Source organism: Sipha flava, unplaced genomic scaffold (assembly GCF_003268045.1).
Source record: "Sipha flava isolate LNK unplaced genomic scaffold, YSA_version1 123_pilon_pilon, whole genome shotgun sequence".
NCBI classification, from domain to species: domain Eukaryota; kingdom Metazoa; phylum Arthropoda; class Insecta; order Hemiptera; family Aphididae; genus Sipha; species Sipha flava.
In genome coordinates this window covers 285,697-310,389 of record NW_020271749.1, presented here as the reverse complement: position 1 = coordinate 310,389, position 24,693 = coordinate 285,697, and the positions used below count along the sequence as shown (strand labels likewise).

Here is a 24,693-nt window from a genome sequence, read left to right as displayed (position 1 = left end):
TAAGAAAATTTACAGAACATAATATAAATAAACAGATTCAACGAAATTAGTGACTACGTTCTACAATAATATATGCGCGAGTTTAGGGAAAAACACTCGATTTAATTGTCAGGACTACACCAATAAAAATGCGTAACACTAAATAACAAATACTTTTTATAATTAACACTTCACCATTAAGGCAAAGACACGAAAATGCTGTTAAATAACTTGAAGAACATTTTTTTTCTCAATTCAACTTCATTATTCTACTATAATTTAACTCGATAAATTTAATTTCCTTAAAAAAAATTGGATATCCTAGAAAAAAAAAATTTAATAATTATCTGAGATAAAATATGAATACACAGCAATAGTGTGTTTTAATAAAAAAATTACATTTTAATTTTCTTTTTTTTTTTTTTAAACTATTCTATATCATTATGATTTTATTTTACAGTGAACAAGATATGGAAAGAATAAAATGTTCATGATTCGTTTATAAGCTACATTTGAAGATGGCTAAAAGTATGCCAGCTAGAAAAATATCCTTCGTTGTGTCAACGTTGCTGTTACTTATTACAGAACCTTTTGGTAAGTATATTATAACAATTAAAATTTGACGAATTAAACACCTATATTAAGGGAATTGACAATGCAATGTGTTTGATAACTGTTTAAGTTTTGTTTAACAAATTGTTTCTCCTTATCATGGGAAAGAAATTGTTGAGTTAATTCATATTTTCTGTTATATTCACATATAGTTTTAGGTAACCACATAGTATTCTCTGCACGATTCAACGGACGAACGTTGAATTTAGAAGAGCCAATTGGTAAATTATCAATTATTCTCATCCAGTAGAAATGAACAAAAATTAATATTAATAAAGTATATTAACAGATGTAGAATTTTAATAAATATCCAACAAAATATTTTGGTAGATAATTAATGAATATAATTATTCTTAAATAATAATTTTTCTTAAAAAATATACTTATACAAATATTCAGTATTTGTAAAAAAACAAAAAAAATATTCACATACTTATAATAGAATCTAGTGATAAATTGAAATTTACAAAATGACAACTATATAAATTATATAAAATTCCCATAATATTTTGTATTACATTTAACAAACTTCATCTTAATGAAGCTCAGTTCACCTAAGATTAGTGAAAATTATGTTATAATTTAATACTAAATTGAAAGTTTTTTAATTATAATATAATATAAATAACATATAATATACAATTTATAAATAATAAAAGTAATAGATAAAATATTTAATTTTTTTACTTTTGAGCAAAAAAAAAATGAAAGCATTGGCAAATCAATAAATCTAATACTCGGAGACCTAAAAAACTACAACATGATGTAATCACTTTGGCTCTATTTGGTAGGTAACAAAAATATTTATGATATACTGTTAGATTTCAGATCCTAATTAATCATCACGCCTCAAAAACTGTTTACAGAGATCACTTTATTAGTATTTATGTTATTTTTTAAACTTCAAAACTTTATTAATTTTAAACTAAGTTTTAAAATTTATTAAGACAAAATTATGTCATGAAATACTTTCATTTAAAATAAAAATTATAAATATTATCTTAATATAAAAGTTGTATTATTATTAAATTCATACAGTTTGTTGGGATTCAAATGTTTTTGTGCTATTTTTTGAAATCAATGCTTTCACAATAAATTCATTAAAATGCTTTATGAATATTGCCAAATAATTAAATATTTCAGGCTCTTATTTTAATTTTATTTTTTTTTTTATAAATACGATTTTAAATAGTACTTTTTACTATCGTATTTAGAACTGAAAAAAACATCAAGTTAAAATTATTTTTGAAAATTAAAAATGTAAAATAAGAACCAATAAGATATAAAGTATATCTTATATAAAAAATATGAGTATATATATATATATATAGGTAAATCTATTCCTTCTTAAAGTTTTAGACGTTAAAAATGTAATAATTTTCATCATAACACGGTATATAAATGATAGTTTTATAATTATTAGCATAATGATATTTTATTTTCATTTTAATTATTTAATTTAAAATATTAATAGTAAAGTTGTGATTTTTTAAATATTACTAATTTAATATATATGTATATATGTACTCTGGAGGTGAACCATGTCACAAATTAGTAATATTACAGAAAGTCAAATTTTCAATTATTTTCATCTAAATATTATTTTTTTTTTCTTCGTGTCTAATTCGAATTACTTTATTGCTTCTTATTTTCGTAACTTTTGATAACTAGACGTAATGACTTATACCTTTATATTGAGCGAAAAATGTACAATGACATGAAGCTAACTAAATTTCTTCAAAAATAGACATGGTTTCCTTTACCTTCGGAGTACAGATATATATATATATAATTGAAAACCAAATTGATATAATATGTACATATGTAAAAAAAAATATAATGTAGTTCATTTTTTGACTTATTGACTATACTTAATATGAAAATATTATCAAAATATACAACTAGCTGTTTCAGTTAGTGGACAGTGATTTTATGTGCTTATAAGTTAGAGTGGAACTGTTGTAAGGCGTTCACAGATTACTCGCAGTTTACTGGCCGAGGGTGGTTGGGAGACGTTTTTTCATTTATTGTTTACTGGAGGTATTGATGAGCTTTTTATAAGCTGGATATCCTTTATAAGATGCTAGATGAACCCATGCACAAAGCGCATTCGGCTGATAAATTGTGATCTTTGGAACACTCATCGGTGGAGTGTTCTTTGCCGTGTTTGACGAAACAAAAGTGAAAGTGGCAGCGTATGTATGTGTATCCATGCAATTGACAGTTTTAAAATTGTGAAGGGCCACGTTTCTTGGGGAATATCACAATGATTACAATCATATTTTATAATTATGATATACTATAGATATCGTTAGCATTATTTTAAGCTATAAGATGCCCCAAAAAAAATGGAAGAAGAAAATTATCTACTAAGTGCTTTACTAAATGACCTTATTCGAACGGAACCGCAGAAATTTGAGAAGAATAATGCAGATTTCGGTATGAACGAAGACACTAAGAAAGAAAAGTATGAACACTGAAGCCGGTTTTTTTCTAAATTAATCAGGATTGCGTAAATACTGATAACGCCAGTGATTCATACAATATTATATTATGACGTAAGCTTACACTTAAATCCGTTTGAAGTAGTATCTTAAAAGTAGTGTCTCTGAATAGCATCTTTATTATCATATCAATGAAATCAAAGAGTTTAAACGTAAATAGCCATGTATCTTTAGACTCAACTTTGTGTTCGATAATCGGTATATTATCTAGCCATTTAGTTTATCAGTAAAGTTCATTTAAAACGAAACAAAAACATTGACAATATTTTTTACTGAGACGGTAAGGTTGTTTAAAGAGATAAAATGTTTTCTTCAATTCTGACGTGGTGAGTTTGACAAGTTGAAATAGACACATTTGGAAGATATACGAGACGAATCTAAACTAGTTTTATGGCTCATAACTACTGAAATAATTTGAATAAGGTCGTGTTTATAAATATATTGCGAACTAAAGGCCATAACAGAGCGAATGAAATAAGTCGATCTCAAACATTATAACACGTATAGTGGATATCTGTGCACATTTATAATAATACTTCATATTTTTAATTAAATATATGAATATAACCACTCTTATTTGATCACATCTGCAGTAAAATGATACATTAAAGAGCAGAAAAAACGTTATTAAATCGTAACAGTAATATTAATGCAGTTTTATTGTCCATTGGTATAATTTACACTAAAGCAACATAAGTATCAAGTGTTATCAAACCCTCTCCATAACATTATTAAAATTAATAGCAATATTTAGACATTTTAACCTTGTGTATAATAAAGATTAAAATAATCTCAGATTACTTAGACAGCGCAAGCTTAGTAAAAAATCTTGATTAATTTTAATAACATAATTATACATTTTGTAATTATTATTTTCTTAACCATGAAAGTCCTAAATATTGGTATAAAATTTACCAAATATCTGACATTTTAAATATAGATATTACATTTTCAAATACAAAGAATTACAAAAAAAAAATGGTTTTATACGAATAAAAATAAAATTAACATGTTTTCATTTATTCCATTTTTACAGACATTTCACTCCCTGACATATTCATTCATATTGATATGCATGAAAATTAAAAATTATCTTAATGAAAAATTTGTAATTAATTATTATAATTATTCATTTAATAATATTTCAAAACTCTACGTACATAAAATATCAACAATTTTTTTTTTAATTTTTTTTTTTTTATCTAAATAATTTGTAAATACAAGTATTTTTTTAATGTGAATAAAATGCAAGAAATATTTTAATGAGTATTTTTGTTAATTAATTATAAATGTATTTCGTTAAAAAAAAATGTATTGAACAATTAATAATTGACAGAATCAACACCACATTTTTCTTCAATAATAAAGAATATGGAATTTTAAATAGAAAGAATTTTACATACAGGTTTATGGTAAAAAAATTAAAAACTATTTAAATTCAAAGTACAATAATTTAATGAAAACACTTAAAACATTATTATATTTATAAAACCAAATTGTAATATTATCAATTGAAGCAACTTAATGGCTCAAAACTAATGTGAACTTTGAATACATTGAATAAAAAGAAAAAATTATAATAATGAATATAATGACCACTTGTTTAGTCTTAATTTCATCGTTAAATTGACTTTATTCTGGGTGTATAAAATAATAGTCAGAAAATATTTTAATTAATTTTCACTAAGTGGTACTTAAATAAAATTGTCTACCATCGTAGTTCATAGACGTGGTGTCTTCGGCAAAGGAACATACAGGGAAAATAAACTCCTGTCACTACGGTCGTTACGAGAATGTGTTGATTAGTGGTGCGACACCCACCACTGGATAACATTCAATTATTACTGGGAGGCACTAGTGTCACGTACTTTATATGTTAAAATATGTTCTGCCTAGATTTTTTTTTGGTTGAGCAAATGGTCTTACATGAGTTATAGCTCGTAAAATTTACCCACGAGTATTCAAACATAAAATTTTACATAAAACAATAATACATATATAATATATAAATTCCAACACGAATAAAGACTATAATCTTTGATTGTAAATACTAGTACAGTGTACTTTCGATTATCCATGGTCTTCTCCAGAACGAACCATGTACATACATAAAGAAAAAATGTTTCTTTGCATAATACATATATACATAATTACGGTTGAATTAATTATTAAAAAAATTTCAATCGCAAGTTGAAGATGTTTTTCCAAAAAAATACGACAACTTGTTAAATGTTATTACATTTTGTCAAAATATAAATAGTATAAATTATATGAATTTTTAAATAAAAATAATAGGCGTTTTAAATAATTTTTCTTATATATTATAAATATTATTAAACAAATTGCATGATTTAATTATTTTAATATGATAATTATTGAATTTTCGTATTATATTTATAATCAATCCTATAAAGAATAAGAATTTCCTTCGAATTCTAAGTTGCAGATTATTAAATTATTTATTTTTTGGTAATGCTTTAAAAACATGAATGTTGGGAATCGTCAAATGAGAACTAACCAAATCGCTCTTGGAATATTTATTCACTAAAGTAGATATTGCATAGATGCATCAATATTTGAAAGAAATTAAGAATTATTGCAATCGAAAACTATTCTTAAAGATATGTTTACTTTTAGATTTAAATAACGAAAACGATAAATTTAAAGTTTCTTTAATGGTCAAATTTTTATTTTAAAAAAAATGTAATATTTTCCTGGTTCAAAAGAAAATCCATAAAAAAACACAAATCATACTAAGTATAATATATTTCTAGATCAAAACAGTTAAAAATTAATAAATTAATAACTAATTAAAAAAAATAATATTATAGATATTTCAGTATTTTAGGAAAAAATAACTTTAAATATTGAATAGATCACAAATTAAATATTTTCAAACAAGTACAATATTCTCTAAACATAAGCGAATGTTGGTTCTTTACTATAATATAGCGACGAAAAACTGTCCCGGTATAATATCAATTTCTTGACAATAATGAATTTTTTTTTTTTTAATTTAGATGTAAGTGAAGCAGTTCAAATGATTGGTGTAAAGATTCCCGCGTACATATTTATTGGAGATTCTGTACAACTATTTTGTAATTATGATTTACAAATGGACAAATTATATTCAGTTTCGTGGTATAAGGACAACGAAGAATTCTATCGATATGTTCCGGCGTCTAAGACACAACTCAAACACAGTTACTACATGGATGGAATCACAGTTGATGTAGGTATTTTTAATTTGTATGCATTGTAAGGACTTGATAATTTCTTTATTCGATTGATTATTTATTTATTGATTTTATTTATTTCAAGTAATTATTAACCATATAATTTTCGAGGAATTAGTTTACTAGGTCATAATGTTGATAGAAATAATTACAGTTAAGAGGTGACCTATCTTTGATCAATATATTATTCTTCATTCACTTGATTTACTTTAAATTTGTACTGTTCAAATTGTATAAATTACATTTTTCTCTAATAAAAAGAAAAAAGTACAGTATTACAAAACAACAGAAAAGTACTATATAAAGATTAGGATAGATAATTAATTGACATAAGTACTATATTATATAATAACAACATTGTAATGAATCAACTAGTTGAATTATTAATCTAAAAATATAAGATAAGAATTACATTAATGCATAACTCGATTAGAGAATTATGAACATTTGAAACAATGAAAAATGATAGCAATGAAAAACGATTTTCGGTAGTTTTAAATATGGTAATTTTAATCGAAAACAAAAGGCAATTTATTATTATCTCACACGAGTCTGTACGAGCCGAACACTTAAATATTAAGATGTCTTAAATCTATAACATTAAGACTACAATAGACATTCGTCCAAGTTTCTTTTATGTTATAAGAGAATACAATTCAACCACTGTTGTGAGAATCAAGCAGTTGATTTAGCCTAGGGTATCTTACACAATTACCATCTATAGTTTATATATGATTCCACTTTAGTTAGGGATATGTGTAAACCAAAACAAATGTTTCATTAATTTAATTAATAATACAAACTTAACTTCCAAAACTATAATTATGTGCTCCGTTTTCATAATCAAAATGCTTAAATTTACCATGATGGAGAAAAGTATTTAAAGTACAAGCCAGAAAAATCAAATAAATTACTTATAGAATAAAAGATAAAACTGTATTTATCTATAAAAAAAAAAAAATACCAAAGTAATTTATCGGTTTTTAAAAATTTTGTAAATGAATATTTTTATTGTTTTATAATTATAAACACACCGTTCATAAATTACAAAGTGCAGTAATTAGCTGCAGTTGTCTTTCAGTAGCATCTGACAACTATAACGTTACTAATTTCTGAACAGGTTCAACCACTTCTGAGGTTTAAATGAAAATAATAAAATAATTAGATTTTTATACCACCAATTAATGAGTCAGTAGAAGTCAAATATGTGCAGTAAAGTTTTAAGTCAAGTAAATTATTATAACCTGAAATGACGTGAACCCATTTTTAACACGCTTGTCACCAGCTACCTGTGGTTGTGCCTTTGTTCTATCGAGTCTCCGTAATTACCAGGATTGGATTTAATAACCTCTTCTATCGCTCTTTTGCCAAAAAAAATTTGCCACCCTTATTCTAAAATCCTTACATACATATATATATAAATGCATGTATTATTGTATCTATAAACAATGCTATGAGCTATATTAAATAAAGCAATCGTGTTGGAGGGCGTTAATGAACGGCCGCACAACATACACAATATTAATGTAAACGCCAACGGCGATGCACAATAATGAAAAAAAAATGAATTACTCAACAATTTTTTTCCCTTAATTTATTTTTAATAATCGCAACAGTCAATCAGAAGAAAAACAAAAAAACTGTCCGTGTGACAATTCCAGTGTAGCGAAAGCGTGAGAGGTGTATTGGTGCACAATACACCAATAAAACAAAAAAAAAATTAAAAAAATAATATAAAATCTAAAGGTGGGAGCACTTAAGTTCCGCAAAGTTATGCGCGGAAAAACAGGCAAGTTCGGTGGCGGTGCAAATCGAACGTCTTTGCGACCATTCCAGGACCACCTCCTATGGTGGTTGATTGGAAAATTAGATGCAGTCGTCGCGGAGTATCCTAGTTGGGTCCCGAGTACTAGGGGCTAATCGCAGCAAGTGTACTAGTTGGGCCCCGGATTTTTATAGGTACTGCACTAGTTGGGTCCTGAATTATTTTAGGTATTACACTAGTTCCTGAAAATTTTTTGGTAAGTACTACATTATATTAATATTTTCCTTCCCATTTTAACAGACTTAGGACTGTCTACGATCATTTTAGAATACAGGTATGGATAAAAATGTTTTTTATGGTTTCTTTTCCATTAAAATATAAATTATTAGAATTGTTATGGTAATAATATTAAAAATATTAAAATTGTATTAATATTATTGTATAATATTTTTATTATTTAATATTACTAATATTTTATTTTTAATACTTTTATTACTTAATAATACTTTATATAATTATAAAAATTATAGAATTTTAAAAAAATTTGGTCCTGTGGTCTAAATAGAAGGAAAATGTTAGTATCATGTAGTACTTACCAAAAAATATTCAGGAACTAGTGTAAACCTAAAATAATTCAGGATCCAACAGGTGAAGTACCCATAAAAATTCAGGACCCAACTATAATCTATTCTAAATAAGTCTAGAAAAAATCGCACATGCAGGTCCGCTGTGATTGGCTCGAATTCGTGATCGGTCGGCGACTGGAACTCGTCGCCGTGTATATAGAGTGTATACGCGGAGTACGTTGTCGATAGGTCGTAGGCAAGCGAAATGGTGATGGTTTAGAAACTACAGTCAGGCTGTATACAACCGAATCGTCGACAACAGCGCTCGCCACCGGCAGATCACGTGACATACCTGTGCGAAACCGGACGCATTTTCGTCCTACATTTTTCCAGACTTATTTGGAATAGACTATAGTATAGTACCTAACATAATTCCGGACCCAACTAGTGTAGTAATTTTAAAGTCGAGACCCAATTTGGATGTAGCCGGTCGTCGACGTCATTGACAATTTCCTGGAAAAAATGAATACTACTTTGTTACAAATAAATAAAAACACAATCCGAGTACACCTAAAATTTTAAACGTAAAAATAAAATAAAAAATTAAGTGTTTTTACTTTATAAGAACAAAATGAATATTCAATACAATCTTTCAGTCTCACCAAAATTTTCCGTCCTATTCAATCGCGTATTAGTTCGCACTACCTTATTTCCGTCCCTAAGTCAATCACCATTTCACCAAACGGTGGCAATATGCTCAGTACTCATCCATCGGGGAAAAAATGATCATTACCAAGCTTTTGAACCAATCGGTTTCCCGCATACATCGATGAAATTTTATATTTTACATTTGTTTCCTTTCGACTTTTTGGTTTGTATGACATACAGACACACATCAAGTTGATTGCCAAAATAAAAATATTAAAATTCCTATAAATTATTGACGTATAAGGTATAATAGTTCTACTTGTACATTTATCACTAAGCTATTTATGGTATTAAAACATGATATTGAATTCTATGCTACGGGGGGCAGTGGCGCACATTCATTCTTACCGACTTGGGTCGAACATATTATATCAATACCCACCACCCACCCATTACCCATAATCATTATCAAAGTAACTCCAATGAAGGTATTTTGAAGATTGAAGTAGTGGGACTTAGCACTTAAGGCATAAGCCTAGGTACAATAGAGTTTCACGTGTTCAAAATTGAAATAAAATCTAGAAAATTGCAAATATTTTTAATCGCCCAATTTTTTTTCGGGGGGTCGACCTATCCCCTTTAACTCATGAGGTGTGCGCCACTGACGTGGGGTTATAAGAATCGTCTACATATACAGTTTCATATACCATAGAAATACACTTTATCTTGGTCTCATTGATGATTCATATTTTTGGGAAACTGATATTTCAATCTGAGATTAATATTTTTAAGGTGAAATTAAATATTAATACTGCAATTCATTAAAAATGATAATGAATCACTCTTCAAAGTTAATGTAGGTTTAATGAATTTTACATAGTAGCCACTCTATAAGATCTAACCGTTCAATTTTCAACATAAGTTTTGTTGTTTATTTCATACTAAATAAAAATTATCACCACTTTTGCAACAATCAAGTCAGTGTCCGTTTGCTTTTATCTGTAATATGTTTATTATAATCTCCAAATATATTATTAGTTCTGTAAGAATTACGAGAAATAACAATTTCATAAATAATCACTGAATAAGTAATGAGTATAGTCTTTTCGGCACAAAGGAAGCGAATTAATGGTTACTTGGTTTTGTATTTTCCTATCATTATTCATCAAACTCATAAAATATGAATATAATTTATACAAACAAAATGATTTGTTATTAAAATACTATTTCGAAACTAACTTAAATTATATAAAAATCTAATACAAATAGTTATAACTTAAAATTAAATACATTTTACATTTATAATGCATTACACACACTATGCATTAACTTATGCACACTAAGATTTTAAAACATTAAACTGATGCAGGATAAACTTGATAAACATTTAATATAATATTTTTAACGATTATATTATTTTTAATTTTTTGTTGGGTTTAAAAAAGTCTATTCAGTGTTATTTAATTTCAAACTTTGGAAGTATATAATTTCTAAGACGAGAAATTGAATAAAATGTCATGAGTATTTTTCTCGAATTATAATTTTAAAATGTCTATCAGCATAAGTACCTTATGACCTTATATACCTATATACCTTAAAACAAGGGCTTAGGTAAGTTTCGTTAATAATATGATGATCAATAATACTTTTGATAAAAAAGTATTACAAGGTTTATAAATTAAAATCACGATTAATTATTTACTGTTATTTATCACCATAGATACAATAAAAGATAAGTCATTTTATTTTTATCTAATCAAATTTTTAATAATGTCTGTCAAACTTCTTGAAAACTTTCCATATACAATATGGTAAACAGAGATTTGCTCGAAATTATAATTCTTAAATAATTGATAATAATTAGCGATTAAAATGTACATTGATATAATATAATTCTAATTGATACAGCAAAATTTCACATACAGCCAATCATTAATAATAAACGAAATGTTAAAATAAATATTAATAATTTTAAAATGTTACAAACATAATAATAACATTTTTTTTTTTTTGTAATAAATCATCACAAAAATTAATCAACTAACGTTAGTGGTCTATTTCAGAAAAAATTTTTATCACACATTTGAATACAAAAATGTTTAATGAATTCTATCATGTTTAAACAGCATTTTAATTTAACCAATAAGTTGACACAAAAAGTAGGTTGACGAAGATGAAACCAGAACGTAAAATCCAATTATTATTTGAAATGTTCAGCTACTACAGCTTTTACATAACTATTAAACGAACCTTTTAGGACATTGACAGCTTAATAACGCAAAATAAGTGAATCAGACTGTAATATGCTCTGGACGCATTCAAAATTCAAAAACGTCCGTTGAACATTATTTCCGATACATTTTAATGAACGCCTACCGCATACACACGACCTATATAACATATTATGTTATACCTGTACATCTATTTATCTATTATTACTGGCTTAAACCGCAGTTGGATTGTCAACGTTTGTGTAATTAGTCGGCGCTGACCGTTGTGTAGCCAACGCCATAATATTTAAATTACAGGGACTGCTGAAGTGATTGCCATGTTCCACGATCGTTGTATACGCGGATAGCATGCAGATAACATTATTTACATTTTTTTATAGTATTAAACTCATCGATCTGCATGAGGAATGTTAAAAAAGATATCGGTGAAATTATTTTGTGTAACTTTTATTCACATTAAAGAAACATGTCAAGGGTTCCTCATACACGTAATTTTGGTTTAGAACTTGCGATAAACTTAAATCGGCCTTCTGCAGCAGTTATAGGTAAAAAAAAAAATATATCAAGAATGAACATAAATATTTATAATGACAAATTTGCTGCAATTTCGACATGAACACATTATACCATATTTTATCAAATTCTTTATCTGCTAATATATTAATTACAAAGCACGAATTAAAACAAAAAATAAATAATTTTTGTAAAATCATTATAACATAAAATGTGGTAATTTCGGTATAAAAAATATTATTAGTAAAAAACGTTTATACGCGTATAACGGTTTTTTTTTTTTTTTGTATTTATATTGTATATAATATAAAAATAAAATGTTAATTTAAAAACAAATAAGTTTAAATAAATTTCCGAAAGAGCAGACAATTAATTGTTTGATGTAACTATTAAATTGTATTTTTTGCTATAAAATGTCCAAAAGCAAGAATATTTTCTTTATCATCAATTATTTTGAAAATGTTTTATTTGATCATCAAACTATGCTGAGAAATAATAATTTTAACATAATCGTTTTGAATTCACAAAAAATAAAATATAGAATTTGGGTAAATGCCAAATTTATAATTAACTGATTGAGTAATCGTTTTCTTTACTTTATATTAGTGATGTCCAACCATTTTTTCTTTTTTTGGTTACTTTGATAATCAATTATCTTAGAGCGGACTACCAAATAAAAAAGTAAGAATAATACCAATATTAATCTAATAATTTTGTATTTTTACACATAGTAGGTATACATGTACATATTGAATATTGTATTGACTTCTGAAAAAATTACAGATTAAGGTACACACTGTAGTTACACACATTAGTTTGATAGTACGCTCTTTTAAGTGCACGGGTTACATCGTGCAATTTCTATTTGAAAATTCTCAAATATAAAATTAATTCATTAAAAAAAAAAAAAAAAAATTGTATCGGGTCACAATGAATACCTTTACGGGCCGCTGGTTTGACGCCACTGCTTTATAACATACAAATTTGACATTCCACATCAACCTCATTCACCATATCAACCATTATTAGACATGCTAAATATTAATATTCTCGCAGTCAAAAGAAAAATAACTAATTTAAAATTCCTATATAAACTGATCAATAACTATATTGTTCTAAATTAATAATTATTTAAATCTTTATGTCCCTCAATGCCAAACTAGGTCCCCTAATATTTTTCGTAAACAATTACAGAAAACCAATTATTTGATAAATACTCCTTTAAATAGAATCATGATTTTAACTACTCGTAATTATATTCAAATGGATTTGTTTAACTTTAACTATGTTAAATATTTTTATAATTATATTATTAGATTTTATAAATGAATTGCTTTTATTATTATATTAATTAACTGTTAAATATTAAATTTTTTTATTTGTATTATTCTCTTTCTATTTCAATTTAGCTTGTTATCATGCTAATTTATAATTATGTTTGGACTTTAGCTAGATTAAATAAATAAATAAATAAATAAACATACATTCGAGTTCATTAAATAACAATACCAATACCATTGTGTGAAGAATAAGTATTTTCGTATTCAATTAACGATTTTTTTCTTCGTAGTACGAGTAATTGTGACATTCTAATTTTTAAAGTTTTAAATTTAACCACCCTAGTATCATCAACTGATTCTCGATCTTCCACTTGTCTAATTTTCAAATCGTATACCTAAACAAATATTGTTATATAATTATGAGACGGTTAAGTAAACTAGAGTTAAACACAAATAAACACAAACATAGAGGACTGAAACGGCCTTCTGGCATTCTATACTATAATACTATACTATATAGTATACTACAGTATAATACTCTTCATTTATTAATTATATCTGCATACTCTACATAACTAAGGATAACTAAAATTGAAAACGTATTTCTCTACACATAGTTTATATTTCGAGATAAAATTAAAATAATTATAACAACACATTTCAACATTAATATTACAATATTAAAGAGTTTTCATTTTCGATATTCAATCTTATCTTTTTTTACTGTTAATTATTTTAAAAAAAAACGTTGAACTTTGTTGCGTTCTAACTTATTTTATATGTTTTTTACTCACTATTAATTTATATTGATTTTACCAAAGATCTAAATAGTAATTACAGCTGTCATTATTAATTACACAAATCTAGAATCTAAACTGATATCTTTTGAATTTATATTAATATTACATTCAAGAAAATAGATATATTATGTACATTGAGTAGAAAGTATAATTTATTGTGACACACTGAATTTGTATATTTGTAGGTATATTCATCGAGTATAAAAATAATTAATATTTTAGAAATAACTGTACGGAATTTATTGTTATGATTTACAGCAAGTATTCTCGGACAGTAAGAAAGTTACATTGCGCTACGCTAACTTACTAATGAACGGTGAATACAAGTGTGAAGTATCTGCTGAAGCACCATTCTTTACAACAGTGCACGCTGAATCCAAAATGGCCATCATAAGTAAGCTCACTTAAATGTTTACATATTATATTTAAATTTCGTAGTACGTATGTGAAACAAATAAGTTAGTATAAAAGGGAAAAAAAACAATTGTTATTTGAATATACTCGGTTTCAATTGTGTATCATTTAATTGTAGAAAGTTAAGGATATTTATGTTTAAACTTAAATACAAATAGGTCAAATTCAAAATATTCAACTAAATTATTTTTAAAATAGCAAATACATATGCATTTAATTTTAATTACTGTATACGAAAATATAAATGATACCCATTAGTTTAATATTATTTCACACTAACCGTTCTTGTATTTCTAAATCCAATTTAATTCTATATAATATAAACAATATGGTAACTCTTTTTTGAACATTTTAAACTTTAAATTTAAATTTCATACAAGTATCAAAATACTCATATTCAACACTTGGTTGCTGTTAAAGTAAATAATTTATATCTTATTTATGAAACTAAATTATTTTCCTACACGACTGATATGTATTCAAAGACGGTAAAATTATCTCATACATTACTTTATAATTATTGTTATTTAATATGAATACAATATCACCAATAACGTAAGTAATTTTTTTTTTTTTTTGAGTGTTTTCAACTAAAAATAATAGCATATAATTTAATTTAAATTATTACCTAGTAAAAATGTATAGTAAAACCGTAGTTGAATAAATTATTTTTTATATAGACCAAAATGTAATTTGTATATTTTGATTAGGATGAGTCATTATTACGTTTACGTGATCCATTAAAGATATATTTTTTTTTATTTTTCTTATCTAAATTGGCAAACTTATAACATTTAAAACTTACTCAACCAAAATATGTAATCTAATAACACTTCATCTATATTATGATCATTTTTAAAGGATATAATAATATAAAGGTATTAACTTAAAATATTACATTATGTTTTTTAAATCAGATAAATCTTAATTTATTATTTTAGAAATGTATAAGATTAGTTCATATCATTAACTATAAATAAGTATAATCACACACGTAATATAGAATTAATTGTCCAATACAATAATATAAGTATGATCGTTAAGTTCAATATTTATCGATTTGTACTAAAATAAATAAATTTAAAAATTATAACCCAACGAAATAATATATTGACCATTGCGTTACTTTAAATATTTTAAATGTTTATTATACATTTTATATTATATTTTCAAATTTATTTCAATACAATTCTTAAGATAATATTTATAATTCAATAATTTCGCTTAATTTCTACTTTTGTGTATTGGTAAAGATTTTTCTTTTGACCATTAATGAGAAAAAAATAACATTATTTTGAAACTCTAATATACGTGTAAACGCAAAATATACTTAAATGTAAAAACTCTAAAAAATAATTGTGAATTAGATAAATGAACACTGATGTGGTGAATGGTAAAATGATTGATCGAAAACGACATGATAACAAATGAGATTAGAAAAAAAAATAAAACATAGTTTTCATATAGGTAGCTCGTGAATGCCTATTAATGATGAAAATTCGTAATACTTTCACCTGCAGGAACAAGGAAGATACGCGAAATCGAATACATCAATGTCTCGAAGAAAACTCATCGTGATAGAGCCGTTAATATTAATTATGTTTTAGTACCTATTCTTCTACTATGTACACATTGTGTGTCCTCGAATTATTTCAGCGACGCCTTCTTACTACAGGGACCTGACAGCGTTATTATTATGATGGCCCCTTGAAAAATGGTCACAGGCTTACATTGCCATATTGCACAATACGTCGATTCCCCTCACCCAATTATTTTAATAGCCCATTCAAAACGAATGTATACGCACTACTATTAAACGTCCGAAATGACTAAGAAAAAAACATGTAACTTTGCACTTTAACAAAACCTTTATTTCGTACCCCGTCTAGCACCCTCTCACTACAATGCCACAAATGGTGCCCCCTAGTTATTTTTCACATTTTAGATATACATTTTTTATGTAACGGATTATAGAATATGTCATTTGTATAATAGTTTGTAAAATGCTGAACCTTCATAATACATTTTTGTTCATCACGTAACATAAAATATCCGTAAATTGACAAAAAAAAAATTATTAAATAAATATAATTACGGAATCATATTTAATATGAAAATTAACTTTAAAATGTTGCGTTTATTATATACTATATAAAATGTAAATAATTTATTAATGATATGGTTATTTTAAACATAATAGAGATTCAAAAATTAACAAATTAAAAAGCAAACAGTTTTCATGTGTAGATTATATATTTTATAGAAAAACCAGAAAAGTATTTAACAATAAAAATATTTACAACGTTTACATAGCTTAAGGCTTTTAAAATAAGTAGTAATGAATCTATATTTCAAAATTATTTGAGTATTGTAACGACAATTTACGGAAAATAAAAATGTTATAGTATATATCCATTATAACCCATGGATACAAAACATAAATTAAATTTCGAAGAACTTAAATTATTAAGTTAGCAAAAATACGTTTATGTTTTTTAATTAAAAGATGTTTTTTTATTTTAAAATAAATCAATTTTATTAAATACCAATAAAAAATTATTTTAGTTTGGTTTAAATTGGTATTTGAGTGAGCCCGAAGCCATCCAAATTGACCTAAGCAACCAGATTACTAAATCTGCTAATCACATAATATAAAATTATTCTAATATGTATACTCAAAAGTATTATTTTGTATTATTTATAATATTTATTTTGAACCGATATTATTTGAATTTCAACAATAATCTTTCTAAATAATTAAATAATATTAAAAATTTAGTTCAAATTAAAAATTATTAATTTTAATTAATTTTATTAAATGGTTAATAGTTATAAATTAATTTATAAATAAATATACAAATAGTTTATATATAAAAATAAATAAATGCTTAGTCTGGAGCCTAGAGTATTATTATATTTGTAAATACAACTAGTTTATTAATTGTTAGATATATTATACAAAATCAATAAAATCGCGACTGTATATGAAAAATAAAGAAAGGAACATAATGCAAAAAGTTGATTGTTTTACAGAGGTAGTTCGTTTTAATAAATTTAATAATAATCTATTAAATAAATGTGTTTAATAAAGTTCTTTAGAAATATAATAATACTCCAGGCTTCAGGCTAAACATTTATTTATTTATTTATTTATTTCTATTTATAAATTATGTAATTATTTATATATTAATCATTCTAAATCCGTAGCTATAAATTGGCGAAAAAACAACTACTATAGAGTTTCTAATGATATATAAATGTATGCATGAGTAATATATAATTAATATAGTTGAAATAAATTACATAAACATTCATTAGCAGAGAAATTATGTTTATATCTTTTTTTAACTTTTAAGAAAAAATGATACCTAAGTGAAATCCGGAGTGTACTCCATAGATCGAAGACGATAAGGGCTACATTACGAGCGCACACATACTAGTGCGTGATACGTGATCGTGATCGTGTCTGTGGATCTATAAATAAAATAATTATTTATTTACGATTTTTGAACAGAAAACCCATAATGCACGGGATAAAACCATCCAGAGTAAATTTATAGTAGAGGCTACTTTTTATTTGGTATAAAAAGAGAACATTATATATGATGTAACGTTTTTATTTTTTCTATAATTTTTTTGAGTAATTTTTTATAGTTTAACAAAAAAGTTTAAATTTTACAATTGTTAACATATAAATAACTTTGATTCCAGCAAAAAAAAATAAAAATTTTTATATCACAATTAATGTTCTTTGCTTTGAAACAAAAAAAAATAGAGCCTCTACAATGAATTTACACTGAATGATTGTATCCCGCGTATAATGTACTTTTACGTTCACTTAATTCGTGCAGATATATTATATATAGTAATAAATTTATATTTAAATTTATAAATTATTAAACATTTAGTTAAATGATAATCTAACAATAACTAAAAATGAATCCCTTTTAAGATACTTAGTAATTAAAAATTCTTATTTGTATTAGTACAACTAAGATAAAATTTCGCATCCCAATTTATTTTCTAGTCATTTAATTAAATCATTTTCAGTTTAGTTAATCAATTATATATTTAAAAAAATGCTTGAAGCATTTAAAATAACAAAATCAAAATATTTCACCTTTTAAAGATGTTAAGATAATTCTTTTATTTACTCAATCTAAAAATAAATATTGATTTATTATGAATGATAATCTTTTTATTTATCGAATTGTATTCAATACATAAATCTCCTTAATTTAAAATATTCTATCATAAATTAATTTATCAAACTAATGCAGTTATATTTTTATTAAAAAAGTAATTAAATAACAAATATTATAAAAAATAATTTTAATTTGTGAAACTAATTGAATATTTAAAAATATAATATTTAAATTTAAAACTTATTTTCAAAACTTAGACCCGGTTTTGTTTTCTCGCCATATTTAAATAAATATAAATTAAAATCAATTTTTAAATATTTAAGTATTCTGTGAAAATGTTAGTATCAAAATAAACGATTAAAACAAAACGTATTCATTATTTATTAAATATTGAAACTAATCAAGACAACCAAAGTTCCTGCATGCATGTACTCCTAAAAGAATTTTTGTTTTAAGTGTATAATTATTTATTCATAGTGTATTCTTATAAATCAATAGATACTTATTAATCAATACTTATGTTATATTCTTCTACTATATAAAAAAAAATGTGTACATCTTTTAACTCAATAGCCATTTCAAGGGGGGGCAATGAGGCAACTGCCCTAGAGTGTTTAAAGTATTATAAATTGAGGGATTACTATAACAATTAATGATAAAAATAAAAATTTGGTGTTTCGCTTAAGAAAAGTATTAATTTTCATATTATACTGAAATGTTTAAGATGAGTAGATTGTATAAGCTATAAAATATAAAATTATATAAATAATGTATTACATGCCCATAATAATGTATAAATATCACCGAAAAATAGAATACTATTGATAAATTATTAATGATTTTTTATAATTTCAAATTATGATTTTTTAAATGCTGTATAGGTAGTTAGAAATAAGTACTATTATTACCATAATCCATAGTCTTGATTTTATGTGAATTTATTATATGTGATTCGTAATAACTATTACAATATTACATAATAATTTAACATTATAATTAATAAGTTGTTTTTATAAATATAAAAGGTAATTATAGTATTTACTCTGAATGCCTATGGTAAAACCACAGAATATATAAATTATATATACATATAAATATAACATTTTAAAATAGAAATGTTATGAATTAATATCAATTGACCCGTGCACTTAAAAGAGCTTACTGATAAAATTAATGTGTAGCTGATCTGTAATATTTTCAATAGTCAATTTATAAAATATGACAAGTTCAATATGTACCTGCATATTGTATACCTACAATTTTGTGTAACAAAATTATATTATTAGATTATTATTGACATTATTCTTACTTTTATATTTGGTGGCCCACTCCAATTGTTTACCAAAATGGTCCACCAAAGAAGAAAGATTGGGTATCACTGCCCTAGGGCATTATTGGTAGTTAGAATAGCACTAATACTAGATATTTTAAATATTATTTATTATTTTATTGTTTTTAGGTTTACCAAAGCCAAAGGATCTGCCGAAAATCAATGGAGGATCTGGAATTTATCAAATTGGTGATACTATTTATTTAAATTGTACATCCGCCAAATCATTCCCCGCTGCCAAATTACGATGGTATATCAATGATGAAATGGTCAGTTTGATATTATGTTTCAACTAAATAATATTTAATAAATTAATAAACCACACGATGTTTCTAGTCAATACAATAAAATATAGATGGAACTAAGTTAATATATAATATAACACAGACCATTTGTAGCACAGTAGTGTAAAATATTACAATACTGCAATTAATTATTCAAAACTAAATTAACAAGTTGTGTTCAAGCCAACATTTTTACAAATAAGTTTGTACTACTGGGCAAATGTTCGTTTTGAATTTTAAAACTATCAAAAAGTTAAAAAAAAATCTTTAATTCTCATTCATAACGAAGTCTTCCGTAATACAAATTTCCTCACAACTTTAAATTCAAGCGTATAAAAAGAATAGCGGTAATTAAAATTACTTTCTGTGTTGGTACTTATTAAACACTTTAAATTATATTTCTAAAATATGTAACCACTAATCAAAAAAAAAAAACAATTTTTTAGTGAGAAATGTCATGCCAAAACTTCAGTATATTCATTATATTTCAAATTTATCAATATCAAATAGTATATTTTACAGCTATAACAGTATAATTGTAAGAATTGAGTTTACATTTGAACTATATTATAAAAATAAAAAATTCAACTTATATTTATTATTATATACAAATATATAATGGTATAATAAATATTGTTTCACTGAATTTAAATCCTTGTTTATAAAAATTACTTTAATAAATCTTATACTTGAGTAATAGTATCATGGTACGATGTGATTTGAATGATAACTACATACTTTAAATTGAAAATTTGTAATTTTTATTAAAAAATATAATGCATAAACATGGAAATAATGCAATACCTACTTATACTAAATTATGATGTATACTTGCATATTTACTGCTTCGATGAGTTTATTTTTAATCAAATTCATGACGTTATGAAAGTAAACTATGTTTTATTTTTAATTAATTCAATATAAAAAAAAAAATTTAAATAAAACAACTAATTACTTATAACTTCAAACGTTTCGATACTTATAAATGTATCATATTACTGTTCCAGTTATCGTGTATCATATATAAGAAGTACATTTACTACGATTAGTTAAAATAAATCATAAAATGTACTTAGTTGAAAAGATAATTTTTTCAGCATTAAAACTAATAAGAATTATATATTATCCATTAATTCATCACAAAGTTATTTTATTTTTGATGTGCGTTTAAAATAAAATGACTGAATAGTGGAACAATAATCTTAGATCAAAGTAAAAAATCTCACAGGAAGTAAACCACCTCAATATGCTGCAATCATATGTGTTTAATAATTTGTGATTTTTGATTAGGTGGTTTCCAATTACGACCGTACAGAAAAATTAAACAGCGGTTTATACATCACCATTTCCAAGTTGAATTTATCAGTAGCTCCCAGTCATTTTCACGCTGGCATAATGAAAGTTGTATGTCAAGCTTCCATCAGTGTGGGACGCCCAAAATCATTACCACCGCCCCAGGAATATAAACGCGATGCAATACTTTTGGGTAAGTGCTGAGTTTCATTATTTAAATCAATTTAAACACTGAATAATTTTGTTACTTCAATTTAAGTATATCTACTTATCGATTTCTTTAATCAATTATTGTTAATTATAACCAATGCATTACCAATTTTCTTTTTCGAAGACAGCCAAAAAATATTAAAGAATATCGGGAAAAAAAACAGTAAAATTAAATTAATTTATTTAAGGTAATTACAATGATATTAAATATAAAGGCATTATATCATTGATAATTTTATATTTTAGCAATTCATATACTTTATGTGTGTTTTAATAAAATATCTAACAAATTTTTGTACTATGAGTTCATGTCCCTGAGATTAGTTTAGTATAATATTCAATCTTCTCTCAAAACTATTTTTCAAACACAATGATTTATTATTATTTTCAAATTTATACAAATAATACAACTATAACACATCCATCTTAGTGACCTCTACAAGGTATGAAGTATGTCATATCTCTCAGTGCAGCCCTCACCCCATCACCAATATTCCGTCTGAGGAGCGAAATGATGAGGGATAAACACTCTGTCATTGTATAAGGTCAACTTTTTCAAATTAAATACAAAATTATTTTATTTCTTCCATAAATACCCATTTAAAATTCTCTCAATTTTCAGTAAATTTAATTTAATTTAAATTTAGTCACATTAAATATAATTATATATGATTATATGTATTATAATTTAATTTTTATTAAGTAATATAAAGATTTTTTCAATATCTAATTTAAAATATAAATGTAAATAAACGTTAAAAATACATACAAAATGTGAACATATCTTTTTAAAATTAAAACACTTTTTTGATCCTTTATCGAATAGCAGTATTATAAATAGTAGCCAGAAATATTTTCAGTTAATCAAATAATATATACCTATGTATAATTACTATCGAAATATTAGGTTTATGTAAGGTTTAATACATTTACAATTAATTTACAAATAAAAAATAACCATGACAAACTAATAAACAATAATGACTTATAATGACCTTTAAAATAATATTAGATAATTTAACATTAAAATATTTTATAAATTATAATGCATAATTACCAAAATAAAAGGATAAGAATTTTAATATCCTATGACTCCTGACAATTTCGCTATATGTTGAAATAACAAAATTAATTTCAAATTCTTAATTTTAATATTTACTAAAAGGAAATGTTATGGATCTTAAACCTCTCTAATTTTTTTGGCTATTACTTCTATGCATTAATCACTAATGAGATAATCGTTATCTCTATATTTATTTATTATTTAACTTCATGGAATTACGTAGAATTAAAACTTTTTAAATAAAAGATAAAGATAAATGAGGTCACCGTAACATAATATTGTAAGAAATATCAGTATATAAAATACGCCTACTTTATTCTAAAAAAGGAATTTAAAATTTAAATGTTAGGAGATGAAATTATTTGAACAAATAACGTAAAAGAAAATTAAAAATTCTAAAAATGCTAAAAATATTTGCTCCAAAATTATCACCTAAATTTAGCAACTGATAATTTACGTTCTGTTCGTTCTAAAACCTATTATATGTCAGAAAAAAATTATAAATTTACAAGTTTACTTATTTCAATTTGAAATAATTGAATACTAATATTTTAAATTTTAATATGACAATGATTTCCGTATATGAAAATATTTTTGAATGGAGCTTGATTAATCAAAAATAGGTAATCAATGTTTTTTTTAAATTCGGATATTATATAAATTTCTTTGAAATCATATTAAATGTTTCAAAATATTTTTTTTTTTTTTAAATGGTGGTAAAATTAAAATAATATTGCAATCTACACAATGTCATTTATAGTGAAAAAATTAATATTAAAAAATCAAAGTTGGTTGAAAATATATAGTTTATCGGTATTTTCTGATACTTATTAACTAATAAAGCTGATTATGTTGTATAATAATGTATTAATTTCACTAATTTGTTCAAATTTATAGTGAAACACGTTGAAACTATTATAAACTCAAAAACCATTTAAAAGTTATATAATATATAATATATAATATTGCTTGAAATTAATAATTGTACATTTTTATAATTTAATAGAAACCTACAATACCTACAGAATAGTTATTTTAAACTAGAAAATACAAATGTTTAGAATATTATTATCATCATCAGTATCAAACACTGGAGTTAAAAATATAACGTCTGATTAAATATATTTCAATTATAAAATAATAAAAGTCAAATTAAAAGACACTTTATAAAATAATAGAGGAGGATAAAATAAGGTTGTCTTTTATCACAGTTTCTTTTTAATGGCTCTATAGAAAAACCAATTCAAAAACACAACGTCAAATTATGAATAAGTTAAAATAAGGATAATATTCATCACAAGGTTTTTAAACAATAATGTTTAAACGAAAATAAATAAACGTTTCAAAAAGTCATAAATTATACTTTAATTCAAATTAATATAATAAGATCAATTTACAAAGAAGGCTAGGACCAAAATAGAAAACAAATATTCTAATAAATATGCATTTTTGCGTTGTGACTACACTCAAAAATCCATAATCTATAATTGTATTAATTCTAAAATATTTATTAATCATCCGTTCCTACATAATCAATACTATTGTTTAAAATAGGAATATTTGCAACAAATATTTTTCAATATATATTTTCATCTTTTTCTTAAACTTTTTATGGGTCTTTTAGGCTCATTTTTCCCAATTATCAACATACATTTAATATTATCTATAATATAACCCAAACAAATAATTGTAATTTAAATATTATTAAAAAAATCCATAAACGTATTAAAGAAAAAATAAAACACAACTCACCAAATAATGTTGTTAATTATTGTAGTATAAAATATCAAAATAATATATCTAACAATTCGCTAAAATTC

General features: G+C 24.5%; 1 protein-coding gene across 1 annotated transcript in view; it reads left to right on the top strand.

The window, feature by feature from the left end:
• The window catches only part of LOC112694093, a 62,605-nt gene that overhangs the window by 27,624 nt on the left and 10,288 nt on the right, over positions 1-24,693 (top strand). Inside the window, exons 2-6 of the mRNA XM_025569460.1 lie at positions 440-573; positions 6,116-6,327; positions 14,393-14,528; positions 20,153-20,292; positions 21,598-21,793. Coding sequence (XP_025425245.1) covers positions 498-573; positions 6,116-6,327; positions 14,393-14,528; positions 20,153-20,292; positions 21,598-21,793 — 760 coding nt within the window. The 5' untranslated portion in view covers positions 440-497. The remainder of the gene's footprint in view (positions 1-439; positions 574-6,115; positions 6,328-14,392; positions 14,529-20,152; positions 20,293-21,597; positions 21,794-24,693) is intronic.